The 22,315-nt window shown below is 44.2% G+C and overlaps 1 protein-coding gene across 7 annotated transcripts in view; it reads right to left on the reverse strand.

Annotated features, from left to right (window-relative positions):
• Positions 1–21,811, reverse strand: part of MMEL1 (membrane metalloendopeptidase like 1) — a 67,869-nt gene extending 46,058 nt beyond the window's left edge. The window contains exons 1-2 of one of the 7 annotated variants that reach the window (XM_073316632.1): positions 18,546–18,562; positions 8,486–8,649 (exon numbers count right to left, since the gene is read on the reverse strand). In XM_073316632.1, the coding sequence (XP_073172733.1) occupies positions 8,486–8,639 (154 nt within the window). In that variant the 5' untranslated portion in view covers positions 8,640–8,649; positions 18,546–18,562. Of the gene's footprint in view, positions 1–8,485; positions 8,650–9,044; positions 10,324–18,545; positions 18,563–21,605 lie in introns of those variants that run through there. The other 6 variants (XM_073316629.1, XM_073316628.1, XM_073316633.1 and 3 more) reach the window with 6 other exon arrangements.
• Between the last annotated feature and the right edge of the window lie 504 nt (positions 21,812–22,315).

The following is a 22,315-nucleotide window of genomic DNA, read 5'->3' on the forward strand; positions in this document are numbered from 1 at the left end:
CCTTTTTATTTTTTGTTACTGTTAGTGACCTGATGCACCCAGAGATTATTTAGTGACTGGCCCAGGGTCACAGAGGTGGTCTGGGCAGAGCTGGGACTTGAACATAGATCTCTCCAGTCTTACTCCAGTTGATTTATCCAGGTCCCTGCCTGTTACTGGGGAATGGATGGGCTCGTGGTTAGGAAAGATGACAAGAACTAAATACACCTCATCGTCAGCTGGTGTAAACTGATTTCAGGGGAGCTTCAATTAAATGTCAACAAATAATACTGAGGTGGGATAATTATAATCGTCTCCAAGCACCTGAAGGGTGTAGAGCTGAAGCAGGGCAATGATTTGTTTAGAGTGGCTCCTGAGGGGAACACAGGTTGAACATCCAGACACATTCCCTAATGGTAAGTGCATTAGGTTGCAGAATAGTCTCTTGTGTGAAAGAACAGAAGCATGTAATTGGATTAGAAAAGAAAGCAAGTTAGAAAGAGAGACGTATCCTGGCCCAAATATCAGTTGCCCATTTAAACACAGTGCTGCCTTCACAAGTGCTCCTCTCCTTGATTGGCAGCTGAGCTCTGTAGCAGGGTGACCCCGGTCTCCTGCTTCTGAGCCCGGTTGCCACCTACTCTGCTAATCACACTGAACAGCGCGATAACGTTACAGTGACCTGTTACACACTCAAGGGGAGCATTTCCCCTGGCTAGTCTCTCCAGGATGAAAGGCAAGAGCTACGGTCTTTCATCTTCACCAGCTCAAAGAAAAGCCATCACTTTGTTGTGAGGCAAGCAAAGCAATGCTCATTTACATGAGCTGGACTTCTAGTCATCCTACAACATTTCTGTGACGTGTGTCTTCGACAGTTGATGTGTGTCTGAATCCACACATGGCAGAACTAAGGCAGTGAGGCCTAGTAGATAGAACATGGGACAGGGCTTAAGGAGATCTGGGTTCTATTCCTGGCTGTGTCACTGGCCTGAGTGATTCTTGGGCAAGTCATGGCATGTCTCTGTGCCCTCAGTTTCCCCATCTGTACATTGTGGATAATTATCCTGACCTTCTTTGTAAAGTGTTTTGAGATCTATGGATGAAAAACAGTAAGTAAGAGCTAGGTATTATAATTGCAGTCACATTGGCTTACTGCTCCTCCTCTTTTTATCCCATCACATTTTATTTAACCTTTGCACATCCACCACGAGAGGGTTGGCAGAAACTTTCCTTTTTGATAATACCAATGTTATCTGGATTCTACTTCTACAGTCTGATCACTTTTATGTTTTAATCATAGTTTCTGCTAATCAAGTTGACGGATCCTGCACTCAACAGCGGTTAGAGGGGGCTTAGCCCTTGGCAGGATTGGGCCCTATGCCAGGACTAAGGTATATGTATTTTTTCAGATCAATTATTTCTTTTCAGTTGGAAGTGTTCTGCACTCAGCACCTGTTCACCAACCTCTAACTGACTAGTCCTGGTGTTGCTCAGCAACACTACTAAACTCTAACCCCAAAGCTTGGATAAACAACTAACTTCAGATGGGAGAAGTGTCTAGGGGCCGCTGGGAACTGGGACGGGATCTGAACCCAGATCCCAATTTTGAAAAAGCTCCTGCTGAATCTTCATAACATGATCAATCTCAACTATGGAGCTAAATGACCAGCATTGAAAATTTGTAGCTTAAGCCTCTCTCTTATTAAGATCAGTTCATAGTTTTCAAAGCCACTAATGGATCAAGTCCCAGCTACATCAAAGAGTGAATTTCAATCTATAAACCCTTGGGATAGTTGTACTCTTCTGGGACAAGGCAGATCACAAAGCCCAAGGCGAAGCATATGAAAGCTAGGGACAAAGCGTTCTTGTTTGAGGGGATCTAGCTATGGAACACACTTCCAGAGGAAATCAGATTAATCCAGAGTCTGACCATCCTTAGAAAATGCTCCAAAGCCTTCCTCTATGAAATGCCTTTCCAGCAGAAGAATGACAGTCACAACATTGACAGCCTTTCTGACCACTCAATCCCAGCCAGCCAACCAACCAACCAAAAAATAGTAATAAATGTTTTTTAAAACAATCAAAACGCTATCACTAACCTGGACAGAATTTAGACCCCAAAAAGGAGAAGTGCCAAAGACCCCATACCATCAGCTAGGACTTCACTGTTGCATCTGCTTTCACATGGAACGAACTCACATGTGGGGGTGATGGGCAGTAGTACAGAACCCTAAGACAGACTGATAGATAATTTCCCAAAAGACTGGCCACCATATTTTCGTCCATCATTTCTCATGGACCAGACTGCACCACATGGCAGTTATCATCAAAGCATTTTTCCTGACCATGCCCTGAAAATGACTTGATTCAAAGGCTGGAACTGAAACTCTATCAGCAAGCATCTAACTCCAAAGCACTAGAAAATGGACCCTGTGATGAAAGTGTAATTGAGCTGGGTGAAGGAGAGACGTCAGGTCTGTTTTGAAACCTCTGTAGCATATGTGGAGTTCTAAAACGTTGTCACCGAAGTGGATCATTAAAAATGGCCTGTGAAGGGTTCTCAGCTTACTTCCAAAAGTGGTGCTTTTGTTTCCCCTTCAATTATCTCAATTACACCTCTGTATAATTCCTGGCAAAACCAAGCTGAGTTGATGCTTTATGTGATATGACCAATGCCACCTGCTCTTACTCCCCAGTATGCTCAATGGGGCTTTGCAGACTAATCCGACTAACACTTTGCACAATGCTTTGCCATTGCTCTTTTCCTGAACCTCACATGAATTTGCTTGAAAACAACACCAGAGGTGGGAAATGTACACTCTGAGTCTACACTGCAAAGCTGTGTGTACTACATTTTCCAGCCTTGCTTTGCCAGTAAAAAAAAAATCCTATTTTATCATAATAGATAGATCTTCCTGTTGGTGTAATTTGAGGAAAGGGATGGTGACACTTGTGTGAACTGTAACCAAATACGTCAATGAAGAGTCTTAATTTGATATCCTCTGATGAAAACTGCTAAATACAAATGCCCGATATATTCCGGTAGGCTACTAACGCACAACCTGTAAAACTATTTCCCCATGCTTATTTCCACCTCCCTCGGCACAGTTACTCTCACCTTCTTGTCAACTGTTAGAAATGGGCCATCCTGATTATCACTAAAAAAGGTTTTTTTCTCCTGCTGATAATAGCTCACCTTAATTGATCACTCTCATTATAGTGTGTATGGCAACACCCATTTTTTCATGTTCTCTGTGTATATATCTATCTTCCTACTGTATTTTCCACTGGATGCATCTGATGAAGTGGGTTTTAGCCCATGAAAGCTTATGCTCAGATAAATTTGTTAGTCTCTAAGGTACCACAAGTACTCCTCATTCTTTTAACCTGATGTGACTTACTGGTATAATAGGGCAGGGATAACTCATGGGTTAATACATTTTCTGTAAAGCTCCAAAGCCAAAACAAAACAAACGTCTAGCTAGATGGCTGCACTTTGAAATGTCCAAGTATAAAAATCACAATGGGGTGAATAATGCATGAGCCAGCGTTTGACACTAACATTAAGACTAGTGCATTGCAGTGGGGAAAAACCGGATTATTGGAGATGCTGTGAACACAGCCGAGTGAATAAGTAAATGTTTGGTTTGGTGGCTGCAGTGGAAATTTTTTGCTTTTTATCATCAAGACAATTAACACAAACATTTCATTTGGGTTGAACGAAATGTCGTTTTGAAAAGACACTTCAAAGTGAAATGCCGTTTCCAATCAATGTTTCTGAAACAGGTTTCAGAGTAACAGCCGTATTAGTCTGTATTCGCAAAAAGAAAAGGAGTACTTGTGGCACCTTAGAGACTAACCAATTTATTTGAGCATAAACTTTCGTGAGCTACAGCTCACTTCATCGGATGCATACCGTGGAAACTGCAGCAGACTTTATATATACACAGAGAATATGAAACAATACCTCCTCCCACCCCACTGTCCTGCTGGTAATAGCTTATCTAAAGTGATCATCAGGTGGGCCATTTCCAGCACAAATCCAGGTTTTCTCACCCTCCACCCGGAGAGTGAATTTGTGTGGGGGGGTGGAGGGTGAGAAAACCTGGATTTGTGCTGGAAATGGCCCACCTGATGATCACTTTAGATAAGCTATTACCAGCAGGACAGTGGGGTGGGAGGAGGTATTGTTTCATATTCTCTGTGTATATATAAAGTCTGCTGCAGTTTCCACGGTATGCAGCCGATGAAGTGAGCTGTAGCTCACGAAAGCTTATGCTTAGATAAATTGGTTAGTCTCTAAGGTGCCACAAGTACTCCTTTTCTTGTTTCTGAAACAGTTCAACACTTCCAAATTCCCCCCCCCCCTTTTTTTTCAGCTGAAACAATTTGACCTGAATTTGTGAATAGTTTCAGTGCCCTGAAAAATGCATTTTGGGGTCAAATTTACTATTCGAAGGCCACCCAGCTGTAGCTCTGACTCCATTAGCCCCACAGGTGAGCAGGAAGTCAGTGCTTGAGTAGCTATGGGGTAGCTCCATCAAAAAGCCAACTTGAGTGACAAAATTTCAACAGAGCAACACTGGTTTACACCAGCTGAGGATCTGGCCCAAAGGGAGAGAGGGAAGGTCAATGTCATTGTGGCAAGAGCTATTCCACATTCAAAGGTCTGCTGTTTACCACAGACACGTCAAAGTTCAGCAGGAACCTGATCCAAAGCCCAGTGGAGTCAATGAAAAGAATCCTATTGTCTTAGGTGAGCTTTAGAGCAGGCCCTGGACTGGGATTCATGCTTAACATAGTCAGTAACAAACTATAGGAACTTATAAATGGGTCTTTAGACTTGTTTAGCACAACAGTGTCAGGGCAGCACAATGATTCTGCTGAGCAGTGGGTCGTTCGAAATTTTCAGAATGCAAGCATGCTTTGCACGTCATTCCCTTTTTGAGCTTTCTTTTCAGAAGGTGAGAACCCAGCAAATGACACAGTCATATGTTCAAAGCATACTCTGGCCTTGTGGTGTGGGTTTTTTGGTTTTGATTTTTTCTTTTGTCTGAGTGTCTCTCCTCCCCCCCCCCTTCTTCAAGGACTACAGATGGCTGAGGATGGCACATATTAAAGCAATTAGATCCACAGTTACCGTTTGGCAGGCACTTGTTTCCCAGACAGTTCTCATCTGCAGAAGTGTTGTCAACATTGCAGATTGGCTGTGTCGCTCTTAAAGCTGAGCCGTTTACTTGTAACACATAATTGATCCACTGAAGTTAGCTTCTTTTCTTCAGAGAATATCTGTACTGGATGTCAATTTCCTCAATTTGTACACACCACTCAATTTATTATTATTATTTGCAGTTTTTGCTCCTCTATTTGCAAATATTTTAAAATCTACAGCTTGATTGTAGGCTGCTCTAAGCAACTGTTGGATATTCTATATACGTGCTGCATTGGTCAGTTGTGATTGGTTGAACAAGTCCCCTTGGGATTATTTCTGTAACCTTATTGGATGACTTTGCAAGCATTTAGGGCACAAATACCTGTGTGTACAAATCTAAAATTAATTTCCCACAGATACTTGTGCCTATGTTTTTGAAATTATTTCTCCATGGCAAATTCAGATGGATAAAACTTGGTCCATGGAGGTTTGCAATTCATCTGTCTGCAGACAGCGCTGCATCACTCTGTTTTAAATGGGAGTTAAGTGGTGCAACTTACCAGGCCTTTGACAGGTGAATATCACTTAAGAAGCAAACGCAAGCTATCTTTGGGCACGGCCGATGGAAATGAATTTATAAATTGAAGCAAGAATTAGCAGATGCTGAATATTCATCCAACTTCTGTCATTCTGGACCTGTCCCTCCTCTCATTTGGATTGGTTTTACATTCATGTTACTCCGCTTCCTCCACATTCACTCCAGTATGAAAGGTGAAGAGCATGGCTCGCTCTCAGAATTTCATTGTGGAGCTTGTGATCATATTTTTGTTAAAGCCCCAGCACCTGGAGGCATGTGATTGCCTGAGAATCTCAGCTGTATTAAAAACAAAATTAAGTTTCTAAGCTTTATGGGGCAGGGACTGTCCTTTTCCTCCATTTGTACAGCGCTTAGCACAATAGGGTGCTGGTCTGTGGCTAGGGCTCCTAGGTGCTACTGCACTACAACGAATAAATAAAACAATAATAATAATGTTAACGCTTAGGGTTGTGGAGAAAATCTTACAAATATTACCTGTGAGAACCCTAAAGGCTCTGAAACCAGAAACAAATTTTTTCGAACAGTTGGGGTTGGCAATAGTGGGAGAATTTCATTTAAATAGCATTCATCAGTGTTTTTATAAAGGTTGACTGTGGCTTGACATACTCTATTATGATAGGATCAGTGTTAAGATGCTTTTGGGACCAAAGCCTGTGTGATGCAGGGATGGAATTTTTGGGGTTGTGCTAATAACTCTCATGCTATTCAGGAAGTGTCCCTGAGGCTGATCCTTTGGGAAGGTAATGAATGGGGGAAATCATGTAAAGGACTCTGGCATATTCAGATCAAAAGTACATCCCTTCACCTTTGTCTTCCTCCCTGACTACCCTCCTCTCAAGATCATTCTGCAGTTGTCTCTTTCCTCTGCTTTTGGACTTATTTGGGCCCGGCATTGGGGATATAAAGGCTTCTTTAGAGGTCAAAAATCCCTCAGATCTCTTACGAAAAGATTCATCAGTGCTGGTCCAAAAGAGTGTTGTCACACGGCTGCATAAGCTGCAATGTTTTGCAACAAAGAGGGGAAAGAGGACATATGAGCCTATTAATTTTCAGCTGGCTAAATAGCATTTTCTGTAAGAAGCATTTCCAGGGAAGTGTCATTTTGATGAAGACCGTATTTGGCTGTAGCTGTGAATCTGTGTACCTTTTAATTAGAAATCAAGGACTCTGTTCCCATTTCCAACCTTAACACTCGTGTGTAATTAAAATAAAATAAATAAACACAAAGTAAAAGTTCTTGCTCCCATCATGAACATTCTGTCCAAATTGCATTTCCCCGTTGCTGTGTTACTGGGAGTTACAACCCTGGAGCCTAGATTTGAACAACGCCTGCTGCCCTCTTGTTAACGTATATTCTAGGAGAGATTTACCCAGACTCTGCTCTGCATTTGGTGAAAGACTTTCTAGTGACCCTTGTGAAGGGGCCTAAGATTGTCCAGCTGCAAGCTGTCCAGGTCATCCCTCTCAGCTGACTTTTTACTTCATCTGAACCTGGAACAGAGCAGCCCCACAGGCAAAGCAAACTGCCAAACAGATTTGACAAACCCTTTGTGGAGCCAAATATTTGAATTCTGCTCCAGCTCAGTATTTAAAGACACTAGATCCTCTCCTTGAAATGGAATTTCAGTTCTCAGTAGCACACGAAGCCAGCGGGGATATTTTTTCTCACATCTCCAGGGGTAACAGATTAAATATGAGAAACTTTCTGCTGAGCATGATGAGTGTCAAACGCTCAGGAGTTTTGTCCCGAATTGTAACAAATGCTGATAACATTCATTTGCTAGTGGCAGAAGAGTACAAGCAGCAACAAAAGGAGCCTTTTACATGAATTGCTGTTTGGAAACTGGCAGTGTTGGGGTACTTCTGAGTGCCTTAGAAAGCAATTCGCTGCAGGTAGGGAATGCAGATACAATATATAGAGAAGAAACCCTGCCTTGCTTTAGTGTTGACATTAGAATTCATTTATTTCATTCTCAAGTATCTCAACAAAGCTCTGAAATCAAGAGGTGTTCAGGAAAGTGACAAACAGGAGGCAGGTGCTGCTACAAACCCTGCCTACATTGTTTAAAGGAACACTTAAGAAAAATTGTTTTGCAATTGAGGTGCCAGTGAAAAACATGGTGTTATGGGGACACTTTCCATTTCATACACTTCAGCAACGTCCACCCTGGCAAAATGGTCACATGAAAGTCACTGAACTGCATCTCACTGACATTTTAAACAGCCCTGTGCGCCCTCATTTATGTTACCTCTCTTCGCTAGCATTTTTCAAAGCAGTTTTTACACTGAAATAACGCCCCAGGTGGCTCTGGTAGGCAGCTGTTGCTTTCAAACTTCTGCCTAAAAGGAATTTAGACTCTTAGGCTTCTACAAATACACAAAAATACCAACTGTTAGAATTTACGCACACTTTCCCTCCAGAAACACACACACAGAGTGTGTCGCATACGCGTTTTGCCCAGTGAAGACTGTGACACGTTTTGGTCTCTGTCAAATCAAATTTGCTAGATCTTGGATTTAATCCAAGTGATCGAAGCCACTTGCATTGCATAGTTATACAGAAAAGCAGGTGTCTGAAGATAAACATCTCTGTTAATGAGCCCAGAGCAAGACGGAGAGAATGAAAACAAAGTCTCCCAGACAGAGGTGTTTGCACCTTCTCTCCCATTTTTTGATTTAGTGCTGCAGAAAAGACTCTTATGGGTGTGTTAATGAAGAAGGGGCTTGGAGAAGGGCGAGAGTGGCAGGTTTCTTACCTCTATTGTTGGCAAACAGGATCACCAGGGCGACCACCGCACAGGTCATGAGCAGCAACAGGACAGACAGACCGATGGTCACAAAGCTCCAGGATTTCTTCCCAGATTTTGTCGATTTTTCCACAATATCCATTTGACTTTCTGATTTCCCCATTATTGTAACTCTGAAACAGGAGGGGTGAAGGAGGATCAGAAATTAATAGCACCTGGCAACTTACCAGGTTGGCAAAATCCATGGTTGCTCAGGCAAGAGGGGACACAGAACATCACCACAGGGAAGGGCAGGGAGGGAAATCAAACACTTAATGATTACATGTACTTATTGTCACGGAGTGTGGGGGAGTCCAGGCCCTGCACCCCCTCTTCCTGGGATTCACTGAGACTCTCAGCCAGCCAGTAAAACAGGTTTATTGGACAACAGGAACACAGTCCAAAACAGAGTTTGTGGGTACACCCAGGAGCCCTTAGTCAAGTCCTTCTGGGGGAGCAGGGAGCTTAGACCCCAGCCCTGGGGTTCCCTGCGTTCCTCCACCCAGCCCCAAACTGAAACTAAACCCACCCAGCCGGTTCCCTGCTGCAGCCTCCCTCCACGTTCCTGGGCCGAGGTGTCACCTCCCCCTCCCGGCTCAGGTGACAGGCTCTCAGGTCTCCCATTCCCAGGGCACATCCCCAGGTCAACACTCCCCCCTCCCTGCTGCGTCACATCGTCACACTTATCCATTTGGTTGTCCACAGATTTCCCAACTTCATTCTCCATCTCCAGTGCCTACAGAACTGACTGCGCTCAGTATGTGCTGGTGGGGGCTTCCCGCCACAGCCCCAGTTCTCCTGGTGGGGCAGCGCCCTAAGAAGCCCTCCATGGGCGGTGTAAGAAGAGTCTCATGATCAATTTGGTCAACTCCCTTACCCCCACCGGGGAAGGCAAGTGAGTGACTCACCCCTCCACCCTTTCAACCAGTGTCTTGCTGCTCTCAGGACCTTCTCAAAGAGCTTTTCCCCCGGGGGGAGTCAGGGAGCCCTGCTAGGCTCTGCTAAAAGAAGCTGAATCCAAAAGAGATGCCTCCAGGTGTCAGTGCCTTTGCTGTGCTGGCTTTTTCCCTGGCAGAGCAGAAAGTTTTGGAATTCAAAACCACTCCAGAATATGCGCCAGCCTGCTGGTTTGTGAGGGCTTCCAACCTCCAGCTCCTCAGTCTTCCCAGATCCCTTCCCAAACTTCTGAGCTCAGCCGTGTGCTGCTCCGAGCTTCCAGCAAATGATCCTGAGCAGCAGCGGGAGGAGGGGTTGCGCTGCAGAGAAAGATTGAAGGCTGTGCACTGAACAGTGCGTGCAAGCAGCCAGAGATACATCTGCAGGCTCTGCTAAGTTTCTTCTTGCTTTCTAGGGATCCGCTTGCCTTTTCCTCCGCAGCTGGGTTTATTTAACTACTGTTGTTGTGGGCTATGGATTGGAAAACACAACGATATTCTGTGAAGAGACGCAAGCTCCTCTGAGACCAGACTGCCCTGGGTGCCAAGAGCTCCTGGCTGTGATATGCAGAAGAACTCTGGTTTGAAAACACATTCATTTACATGCTGAAGCACAGGTGCTGGAACGAGGGGTGCTGGGGGGGCTGCCGCACCCCCTGGCTTGAAGTGGTTTCCATTATACACAGGGTTCACAGTCTGGTTCAATGGCTCTCAGCACCCACACGATACAAATTGTTCCAGCCCCCCTGTACTGAAGCGCAGAGAATTCCTCACTCATGCTGCCTTGGGAAGGATCGAGGGGCGGCAGAGGGAAGAAGGAGGGCTAAGGAGAGAGCAGGTTGGGCATGTGGTTTCCCCTCAGTTTTTAGATTTGGCAACCATAATGTCTAGAGCTGACACTGGAATGGTGTACATGGGAGGTGGGGGGCAGTGGTGTTTTCTGCGGGCTGATTTGATTCTGTAGGCAAGGATGTGCTGTTGCCACGATTAATACTTTGCTAATCTTGGTATTGTTGCCCCTTTTGAACCAAGTGGTTAGCCAATATTCAGGGTCTTGCTGATTGTTTCTGTTAGGAGAAACGGAGGATGGAAGTCAGGTATTGCTTTGCTGCGATCCTCTTTATTTACAAAGGATGCACAAAGTCCTATTTCCCTGAACACAGCAGGAATCAAACTGGAGGCAGTTTCCTTGTTCAGTATTTCAAGCCCCTTTTCCCAGCCAGCACTCTGCCCCAAAAAGCATTCTCTTCGCCTTCTCTCAGGCCAGGGTCATGCTACAAGTGCTTCTCTGGCTGTCCTTGGCTTTCTGCTGTCTTCTCTGATTGCTTCTGTGGTGTTTCTAAGCTGCTTCCTGGTCTCTCTTTTTCAGACAGACACTCACACACACAGCCCCACCAAATAATACCAAGCCCCCTATGTTTGCGTTTAGCCCCACTGAAATCCCCCTATCTCACATAGCTCAGCTCCTGACTGTTCTTGCATGTGCCATGTGTTTTGGGAGGGGTGACTCCTATTGTTTCAGCTATCTAAGTCCAAAAGGAGCTTAACTGCTTCTTACACATATTGTGAATGAAGGGCTGCCAGCTGCTTCAACAAGGTTTCACCCAACCTCCTGCCTAGCAATACCTATACATAGGTAATGATTGTAAGAGTTTGAGTTCCCGTAAGATGTAGAAGCTTAGATATGTACCCTTTGCCCTGTGAGAGTGCCTGATAGCAATTTGCTACAGAGTTGATCTGGGCCAACAAAACGACTGTCACCTGGGATAAGAGAAGGAAACAAACAATTCAATCCATTGGGCTCTGCCCCCCACAAACCCATTGGGTGATGCATCTGGTTTGCCTTGCAGCCTGGGCTTCTGTCAGGTGGGGGAATGCTGCACTGGACCCCCTCTGAAGTTAACCTTTCTTAGCAGAGATGGGCCTGAATAAAAATCAAACTGCGGGGCTGTTTGGAAACACGACTCACTTCTGCATCCTGGATGTCTGTGTGTGAGAACAACTTACGGAGGGAAACCAAGCTGAAGCAATGAGTTTTGGATTTAGTTCTCAAGAAGTGGTCTTGTATTTCTTGTGGCAGTCAGTTCCATAGCCTCGCTCTAGTAAAAAGCTTGTCTCCCTCACATGCAAGCTTTCCCTGCATGGTCAATAGTTTCATTGTTCCAGCAGAACAGAACTGGCAGGGCAGGTCTATCTGCTTAGGCACCATTACCATAGACTTAAAGAAATCATTAAATGAATGGAAGTTAGGTGCCTAAATACCTTTAAAAATCTGGCTTTACTTGACTTGCCCAAAGTCATACAGGAAGTCTCTGGCAGAGCAGGGAATTGAGCCTAGCTCTCTCGTGTCTCACTCACGGTGCCTTCCTTCAGGGTGCCAGATGGCAACAGGCTTTGAATATCAGGGCAAAGACCTAGACTGCACCCTGCATCGAGGGTGGGGAGCCAGTGCAGAGACTGGAGTACAGATAACCTGAGTTGGGACATTTTCTGGGGTATGTGGTGTCACCCCTGGAGGTGATACATTGCAATCCCGTCAGCATCATTGTGTTTTTAATTGGAAACAAACCCACAGTCATCAGTTTAAAACCCTCCCCAATTCAATAGCTTTTGTTCATTCGAACTACACTTTCGAGTGTGTTGCTGCTGCCAGAGAGTGCTTCCTGAACCTGGGCAAAAGATTCAGGCTCAAGGAGCTGGTTCACAATACAATTTCATAGCTTTATTGTTACAGTTTTACATTGCAGACAGCATGCTAACTAGGCTGCAGGCACCCATAGTAAGATCATATGCTCAGCAGAGTGTAAGCCCATGAATAGCCCCATTGAAATCACTGGGCTGATCTACTTTAGGGCTAGATTGCCATCTCTTTGCTCATTCTGAATGGTCCCTTATCAATGGCATCACCTAGGCAATACAGTACTAGTCAACCAAAGGGGCAAATTTGACCCTTCCCATCCTCTACTGCCCCTTACTGTAGTTTCTGGGTGTCTTCCACACTAAATAGATTGGCAATGCCAAAATCATCCACTTGTTTCAAATTAAGCGCATGCTTAAGTGCTTTGCTGGATCGGGGCACAGTGAGAAGCTCTGCAGAAGGCAGGTAGTCAGGCTGATCCTGCCACAATGGCCACACTTACAAAGCTTTTGCCGTGGTGACAGTTGTTTGTAGTGCCCCCTCCCCTCCCCCTTTACAAGGAATAGCTTTCAAATGGCTATATGTGCTCAGTGTAACCACAATTCTCTGACTGAATGACAAGTGTCAAGTTATCACCAAAGCAGCTAGTGAAAAATGGGGGCCCAGAAGAAGAGCTATTGAAGACAAAATAAAATTATCCTGATCAAGGTCCTGATCAAGTATGGTGCCGTGTAGTCATGCATGGAGCAGCTCTCACTTGAATGCAGGACGTTCTCCCACAATTCTACAGATGGAAGTTTTTTGGTCCAAGCTGTACATGGAAACATAGGGATTGCTTACATTGTCTTACATTCTAAAACCACAGGGTTTTTATATCCCTACCAAAATTTTTGTTAGCAATAATGCTCCCAATTCTGGGTATTTCTGATATCCATACAAATGTGCAATCCTATTTTGAGTTTTGTTAAGTTTTTGGCCTTGGTGGCATCCAGTGGCAATGAGTTCCACAGTATGATTATGCATTGTGTGGGAAAGTGGGGTTTTTTTAAATCAGTTTTGAATTTGTCACTTTTCAGTTTCATTGAATGTCCCATATTTTTGTGTTAGGAGACAGGGAGAATACAGACTTTTACACTATAGAAGTTTCAGAGATTAGTACTGACTAAGGCCACGTCTACACTACCTGCCGGATCGGCGGGTAGTGATCGATCTATCGGGGATCGATTTATCGTGTCTAGTGTAGACACGATAAATCGATCCCCGATCGCTCTGCCGTCGACTCTGGAACTCCACCATGGCGAGAGGCGGAAGCAGAGTCGACGGGGGGAGCGGCGGCTGTCGATCGAGTGCCACGAGGACGCAAAGTAAGTGATTCTAAGTCGATTTAAGATACGTCAACTTCAGCTACGCTATTCTCGTCGCTGAAGTTGCGTATCTTAGATCGATCCCCCCCGCTAGTGTAGACCAGGCCTAAGACTCATCTGACATAGATACTGAGATCTTCCTAGAAAGGTTTCAGGTATCTTTCTCAGAAAACTTTAGTAATAAAGAGCATTCTGCCTGCCTTTCCCTCCTACTGGCATGAAGCTGGGGTGCTTTCAGGGGTCTTTTCCTGAATCTCTGTGGTGGATGTACATGCCAGAAGGGCTAAGAAAAAGCTCCTGCCCATTTCCCTACAGGCAAAATACTTTGTCCGTATCCACAATGTTGGTGAATACAAGCCAAAGCTTGTCTCAGGCCAGCAGGAACTTTAGACCTAGTAGTCAGTAGTAATGGATGGTTTATGCTTCTGTTTACTCTGTTAATGAAATATGTAGTTACTAAGGCTCCCACTCCCATTGAAGTTCATAGGAATTTTGCCATTAACTTCAATGGGAGAAGGCTGGCTTGGGGCCATGATGTTGCAAGTCTATCCCGGAAATGATCTATAAAGAGATTTAATCACCAGCTTTGTTTCAGATGACATTTTTGCAACATTCAAGGAGAAATTCTGCGGTTTCTTGTCAACCTGCCACACTTTCCCCAGATTAAAATTCTCACATTTACTGACGGGGTGCTTTGGGGGTCTATAAATATGACCCTTTTTAATAATTATATTGTAGAAACTTGTAGCTCTAGCCCCTTAGTGTGATTATCTAGTCGCTAAATAGTAGCTAAAGAGGCCATTCTTGGTCAGTCCTTGGGTGGGGGACATCTACAATAAAAGCTTGCAATTGTCTTAGCGACCTATATGACGTTACCTGCCTGTTTGCAGTATTTCCTATAGAGAAATGTAGGAAATATCAAACTACCGTTACTTCTTTTCTCAAACCAACCTGCAGTTGACTTAATGGCAACCACTGTGTGTGCTGATCCTGTCCTAAGGGTACTTTTCAAGAAAAACTTAGTTTTCATGCTTATTTTTCATTTCTGCATGTGCATTTGTATTATTTAACCTTGTTTAAGGTTCATTATATGACAAAACAAATGTTGAGTTATTTAAATTAGGGCTGTAATAAAAATACCAATATATGCATGGAGAGTACACTTATAAAATTTGTGGATCACACCAAGCTGGGGGGGAGTTGCAAGCACTTGGGAGGACAGGATTAGAATTCAAAGTGACCTTGACAAATTAGAGAATTGGTCTGAAATCAACAAAATGAAATTTAATAAGACAAGTGCAATGTACTTCACTTAGGAAGGAAAAATCAAATGCACAACTACAAAATGGGTGGTACCTGGCTAGGTGGTCGTAGTGCTGAAAAGGATCCAGGGTTCAGAGTGGATCACAAACTGAATATGAGTGAACAATGTGATAAGAGTGCAAAGAAACCCAATATCATTCTGGAGTGAATTAATAGGCATCTTGTATGTAGGTCACGGGAAGTAGTTGTCCCGCTCTAGTTGCTTTGGTGAGGCCTCAGCTGCAACCTCATGTCCAATTCTGGGCATCGTGTTAGGAAAGATGTGGATAAATTGGAGAGCGTCCAGAGGAGAGCACCAAAAATGATGCAGGGGTTAGAAAGTCGGACCTATGAGGACAGGTTAAAAAAATGGGGCATATTTAGTCTTGAGAGAAGAAGACTGGAGGGTAGGAGGCCAGATAACAGTCTTCAAATCTGTTAAGGGCTGTTATAAAGAGGATGGGGATCAATTGTTCTCCATGGCCACTGAGAGTAGGACAAGAAATAATGGGTTTAATTTGCAGCAAGGGAGTTTCAGGAAAAGCTTTCTAACTCTAAGGATAGTTATGCTCTGGAACAGGCTTCCCAGCGAGGTCATGGAATGCCCATCTTTGGAGGTTTTTAATAGCAGGCAGGACAAACCCCTGTCAGGGATGGTCTAGGTTTACTTGGTCCTGCCTCAGTACTTGAGATCCCATCCAGCCTGACATTTCTAGGAGTCTGTGAAAGATCTATGGCAAATGAGTGAAAAACCCACCAAAGACCCTGTCTGCTGACACAGACATTTGAACAGAACAGTGTATGCAGAGAACAGGTAAGAACCACAGATGCTAAAATATATCTTACCCAATAAAATGAGTCATCATTTTAAATTCATCAGCAAAAGAACCTGTAATTTGACTGAAGCAATTACAGATAATACGGGCAGCAAATGGCTAAACTGATACTGATGATCCTTAAGAGGGCTTTGTACCTTTAGACTCAAGCTGGTTTATGAGAAGAACTTCAGTAGAAACCAAAAATATGATTTTCCCCACACTGCTTTACACATCTGGGGACAAATTCTCCCCTACGCATGGGCACACAGAACTATGGTTAATCAATGGCAGTTGGAGCATATATCTGAGGGCAGAATTAAGCTCTTAATAGATATATATTATATGTGAGAGAGAACTTAAATAAATATATGTGTGTGTGTATAGCTATCGAAGATACATATATTTAAGACTTACACTAGTAAGAACGGACCCTATTATGGTTATTTGCACCTTTTGATTAGGACAGAATACAGCTCAGTTTGCATTAGGAGTTTGACTTGATGTCAGCGATGAAATTAATCAAGGAAGACTTAGTTAACAGGTATAGAGGTGTCAATATGGTGCGCCCTGGTTTTGATTTCAGACAGCCTGTCTCTTGATTTTTATTAGCTGTTTCTCTTCATGATGGGGACTCTGATAACCAAGATATTCAATTGTTTTCTTTAAAAAAAAAAGAGAGCGAGCGAGCGAGCAGGCATCCTTTTCCTTCTGTATCAGGAGAGGGCCCAGAAACTGTGAAGGACACTTTTGCAGAATCATTAATCCTGTTGATCTTGAGCAACATCTGTGTGGTCATTAGCACAGGGTAATCCGTCATTCTGACAGTTCTTCAACAGGGCCATCATGTCCCTGGTCTGTTGATGGCTTCTGAAGGACTTATTTTGGTCTCTGACAAAGTGTCAATATCACCCGGTGACCTTTATGGCAAGGAGGATATGATGATGCAGCTTGGGAGCATTTTAAAAGTCACCAGGAATAGCAAGCCGTGAGTAGCACTTAGCTCTTATGTGGCATCCATAGATCCCAAACCACTTGAAGAAAAAGGCAAGTCATCAGTCTCCCATTTTTACAGATGGGGAAACTGAGGCACAGAGACCTGATGCAACTTGCCCAAGGTTACAGAGAAGGTCATTAGCAGAACCTATACTAGAACTCTTGTCATCTGACTCCGAGTCTAGTTCACTATCTGCCACTGAACCTGTAAAAATCAAACAACTGTTTAAAAGACTTAAGGAAAAATACTGTCAGGAGATTTTTCTTTTCTAGAACTTGTCATGCCAGTTAAAATTTTCACCGACTGGAAATTGTATTTTTTGTCCTATTCTCTAAATTATTTCCAGAGCTATTTCAGTGGAAAGGCATGTGAAATGACCAGGGGTTTGCAGTTTGCCTGGTGCTGCTTTGAAAGGATGTTTGCCTCTTTGCTTGCTTCATGACTAGAAGGGGCTTTGTAATCAAGTGTTAGATGAAGAAATCTGGAGCTCTAGAGAGCACACCATGAAAAGATTACAGTTCACAATATAGCCACCTACTATGGTAGGTTTGAAATGACTGTACCCTGAGAAGGTGGGGGTAGGCGTATCCAGTCTCATCTCTGGGCTACTGTCTCCGTTGGTGTCATTTTCACCATGACATCAAGGCACCAGACAACTGGTCTCCTTGGCCCCAGAAGACCCGGAATGCAGCAGACCCATAGGAATCTAAACGCAGAGGATGGGTCACTCGGTGGCATGCAGAGCATTCTTGTGGAGCACCATGGAACATTGTTCCACAGAGGCGCCCGTGGCAGGCTCACAGTGGGTTACTGAGTGTGGGGCAGGGGCATTGCCTTTTGTCTGTCCATAAAGCAACAGGCATTTCTAGAGTGCTGTATAAAGTAAATAATAGTGGTGCCGAGCACCACAGAAATGCCACGTGTGCACAGTAGGTAGCTTTACACCCTACTGCCAAGCACGAGCAGGTGTTTGGCGTGCTAGTGTGACACCAACAGACCCTGGTGGGTAGGATCGAACCTGGAACCTCTGGAGCTAAATGCACGAGCCTCTACTGCATGAGCTAAAAGCCACCTGCCCCTTAGCTAAGGCTGTAGCAGACTCATTCATCTCTATGTGGGCTCGGTGCCCCTATGAGGGACAGAGCACCACGCCCAGGAGGGGTGTGCGTCACACTAACACGAGGCACGGGTTAGGTCTCATCTGGATTGCACACAAATCCTAGGTTTTACCAGAGGTGCCAACTTCGATTTCCTGGTGGGTGTTCGATCCCGGCTCCACCCCAGACCCCGCCCCCACTACACCTCTTCCCCCAAAGCCCCACACCTGCCCCGCCCCATTCTGCCCCCACCCCAACACACCCCACCCCCGCTCCACCTTTTCCTGCTCCCCTCTTCCCCCTCCCCCAGCACCTTCTGCTCACTGCTGAACAGCTGATCCTCGGTGGGCAGGAGGCTGGGGGGGGGAGAGGGAGGAGCCAATGGGTGGGGCCCATCAGCGGGTGGGAGGCACTGGGGGAAGGGGGAGGAGCTGATCGGCGGGGCCTGCCAGTGGGTGCTGAGCACCCGTATTTTTTTTCTGTGGGTCTTCAGCCCCAGAGCACCCATGGAGTCAGCGCCTGTGGGTTTTCCACTGGCTCTTGGCACAGAGTTGAGTTTTGCTCTCAGTGCTCTGCATGGATAGCAGCCGTGTAAGCGTGTCCCTCACTGTGCTGTACCAAATGGACCTCTGCCCTGGTGCTCCCTACGGAAAGCTAAGGGGCAAACAGTTACTTGTAAAGTTAAAAACCCCAGCTTCCTAAACCTAGCAGATGGGGCATAGTATTGACTCATTTCAAAGACATCATCTGTCTGGTGTGGAGCAGGTGTTGTCTCATGTGTCTTCAGAAACAGCGGCTCTGTCCCTGTAAGCCAAACCGACCGAGTCCGCAAAGTAACCGACCCACATTCAGAGAAACCGTGAGACAGAGCAAACTGAATACCTCAGATTTCCAGTGTCTTGTGCCCCGGCTGTCCTTGGTGAGTTCGAGGAGCTGGTGAAAGGGTGACGTTATAACTCTGAACTCTTCATCGACAGCCTTTAGAGTGACGTGTGAATGGATCAGCGCTTGGATGGGCTGCTGGTTTGTTCAGCACTGGAGCAGGACGGGAGTGGTGAGATCCTTTGCAGAGCTCTAGGGCTATTTTTCTTATGTTCGCAACCCCTGGCATATCGTGGCATACATCTCATCACTGGATACCAGGAAGATGTGGAGATGCCCAGATGGGTGCTGGGTTTGACAATCTCCCTGTGGCACTGCACAGTCATTGGGCATTGTGATGCAGTCTGTGAGGCTTCTGTGCAGTCACTCAATCATACCAGACTATGAGACCTGCCTTTGTTATCTCGACCCTGTTTCCTGCTGTTCTGGGCAATAGCAGCGGGGAAAGAGGCTTCCTCTCCTTCTGTCTCTGGCTTGTTGGTACTGGTGAGCGAATGTCCTTGCACCTCAATGGAACACATCAAGTAAAGATGAATGAGGCACAAAAGTCCTGTCCTCACTCATGGTAACTGGGCTTGGCCATCTTGATAATGGGCAAATTCAGGTAATGCGTGAAGATCCTGGCAAGCTCACTTCTGATTGGAGAGCAACCTGAACCCAGAACCCTGCACCCAAAGTAGCCCTAAGCTCTGGGAAAGTTTGGATCTGGACCTGCAAGCAAACTACCCGGCTGCCTCTTATCCCAATGACGGGCTGAACAAACACCTGGATGGGAGTGTCCGACTCATGGTTTCTGAATAGTGGCGATGGCACTAGCGGAGATGTTATGTGACCTTGCAGTCTCCTTACTGCTGGTTTAGTGCACGCAGGCAGAGTCCCCAGAACAGCGATGCACGCAGCCAGGACCACATCTATTTATTACTGGAAGAATGTACAGCTGTCTCCCTGGTGCAAGTGTTGCAATTATCGAACAGTTTCTCCCTCTCTCCCTCCCCCAGACAGGAAGCACAGACACACCCCTCAACATCCCACTAACTCTGGCATCCATGGCCCATAAAAATCCTTTGCAGCCCAAAGACCTTTCTTGTTAGAATGCAGCAAATGGGGGTATTATCAAAAAAGCTCTCATGATCGGTACACAGACCCTTACTCCCCTTTGCCTCCTACCTACCTTTCCTTGCTTCCCTCTAATTTACTCAGTTCAGACAGGTACTATTTAGTGAGGGCCAGATTCTGTTGCTTTTAGTCACTTTAAATAGCAACCATGTTTCCCAACAAAGAAGTCCAATGCACTGGGAATCTGCAAGACTCTAATGGGACTTCTTGTGGGGTACAATGCTACTTATCGTGTGTCAGGGTATTGGAATCTGCAAAGTTCTCAAATTAAACCTATAGAAATGAAAGAAAGTGTTTTATCTTTCTTCTTTTTAAGCCTTTCCTTCAGGAAAGGCCAACACAATGGTACATGTGTCCATTTTGACCTATGAGGCTTTAATTATCGACTGTACCTTGAGCCCAGAGTGGGGGTCCACGTAAGAATTGAAATGAATAAATTGGTTTCAGAGTAACAGCCGTGTTAGTCTGTATTCGCAAAAAGAAAAGGAGTATTTGTGGCACCTTAGAGACTAACCAATTTATCTGAGCATAAGCTTTCGTGAGCTACAGCTCACTTATGCTCAAATAAATTGGTTAGTCTCTAAGGTGCCACAAGTACTCCTTTTCTTTTAATGAATAAATTGACATGCAAAGCATGTTCTTACGTTATCTTGCATCATAGTTTTGCTTTTCATTATGTATTTCTGTTTCCACTGCTTTTGATTTTATTATTGAGCGACACAAAGTAGTAAGGCCTAGGCAGGTCAGTGGAGTGGTACTGATCATGTGTCAAGTCTTCGTTCTTTCCCTTAAAGCCACTGCTGTTTAGCACATTTAGTCTGGCAAATGCTCAAACCCAATCCAGGTAGAAATGTTTAATGAGAAACATATCTGAACCCGCCTGGAGGGGAAATATTTGCATTTTCTGCTCTTATTGCTGATTAGAAAGGACAACACGTCAGAAGGGGGGAAAACCTATCCCAAATGGATGATTTAAAAATGATCCTGTTAAATGCACAGTTGCATTTGGTGCAATAAAAGCTACAAATCTGCAAGGATAGATATTTCTGTTATGACTTGGGTCCCTTTGCATCAATGGCACAAACGTTGACGTATTCTGCCTATTTGCATCTGAAATATTATAAAAAGGGAAGTTCAATAACATCAGCTGAGCAAATATCTAATGAACATCTAAAAGTGATATATTTACTACACACATATATTGGTTTTGCTTAGGAATAGAAATGGCATATAATATTCCAAAATTGTATAATGTTAGTACATTTCATTTTTAGAATCCTAGTGCTAAGTACCCTCAGCTCTACCTACTTGTTTTCTGAAACATAGAACAAATGTTTATATTTAAGCAACTATACTCAGAATGGATCTTCTGTACACTAACCTGCATCCACATAGATGGTAAGGACTAGCTGGAATGCAGAAGAAAGCATGAAGCTGTACTGTAATGTTAAAAGAAGTACCATGATAATGAGGAACCCGGTAACACTAAAACTGGGAAACTCCAACGCAATAATTTGATTTCTACTTTTTGATTCATTGTCTAGGAAATGCAGTGCCTTAAAGGATGACTCACAGTGCTCATAATAACAGGTTTGCCTTTGAGCAGCAGTGTAACTTAAGACTTAACTGGCACTTCAAAAAATCTTGCTCAAAGATTCCCCCAGGTAGCCAGTTGGCTACCTGATGTGTGGACTGTAAGTGAACCCCAGCAGACACATTTTCCAAACCAGAGGAGAATCAGGAAAACCTCCAAGTTCAGATGCTGCCTTGCAAGTCTTCTCCATATCAAGATAATTAATCTCTTGTAAATCATTAGAACAAAACTCCAGGCGCTTGCAATGTTAGATGTATAATGCATGCTATTATTATTTGCCACTGATTGCCAAATGCATGCAGTCTGAATAAGTAGAAATAAGAAACCGGTGAAATGAGAAGTTTTCTTACCTCTGTCTTGTGGAGATTGTTTTTCTCAGCTGCAGAAAGCAGGTAGTGACTGTGGTTTCTGAGATGTAATTGGGATGTTTACGTTTTCTGGCAGTGGGAAAGGAAAGCTTATTGTCAGTATCAGCACTGATCTCTTCAACAAGCTTGTCTCAAGAAATGATTTTACAAAGTACTGAGGCTACTTCTCCCTCCCTCTTTCCCTCATGTACATTCACTCTCACAGACAGGTGGCTTAGAATGTCCAATGAATTAAATGCTCTGCTAGGCGATTACAGAACATTAGAATGAAAATTTAACTCTTTCTGCTGTACTGGAAACCACTCCATTTTGTATGTAGGAAGGGAAAAGACTGAAAGTACTGTAATTTATGGGACATGTCTGCCCGTCAATGTCAAAGCTGATTTTCCAGCTTTCTCAGCATTTACAGATGTCTGTCCTATAATGATAATTAGTTTTTAAGAAAGCTATAATTCATAACGGTATGTTTAATCTCTTCCCAAGAGCTTTTCATGTATCTAATCCAGAAAGACTTCTGCTCCAAAAAGGGAATGTCTTGTTTTCCATCCATTTAATTACAATACACGGTGATGCATATAAAATATATTTGTGTTGGTGCAAAGTTCTCAGATTAAATATATAGAAATGAAATAAAGTATAAATATATTTTGCAAAGTATGATCACGAGTGGAGACTGAGTAAAATGAGTCTTG

Source organism: Lepidochelys kempii, chromosome 18, assembly GCF_965140265.1.
Source record: "Lepidochelys kempii isolate rLepKem1 chromosome 18, rLepKem1.hap2, whole genome shotgun sequence".
Taxonomy (NCBI): Eukaryota; Metazoa; Chordata; order Testudines; family Cheloniidae; genus Lepidochelys; species Lepidochelys kempii.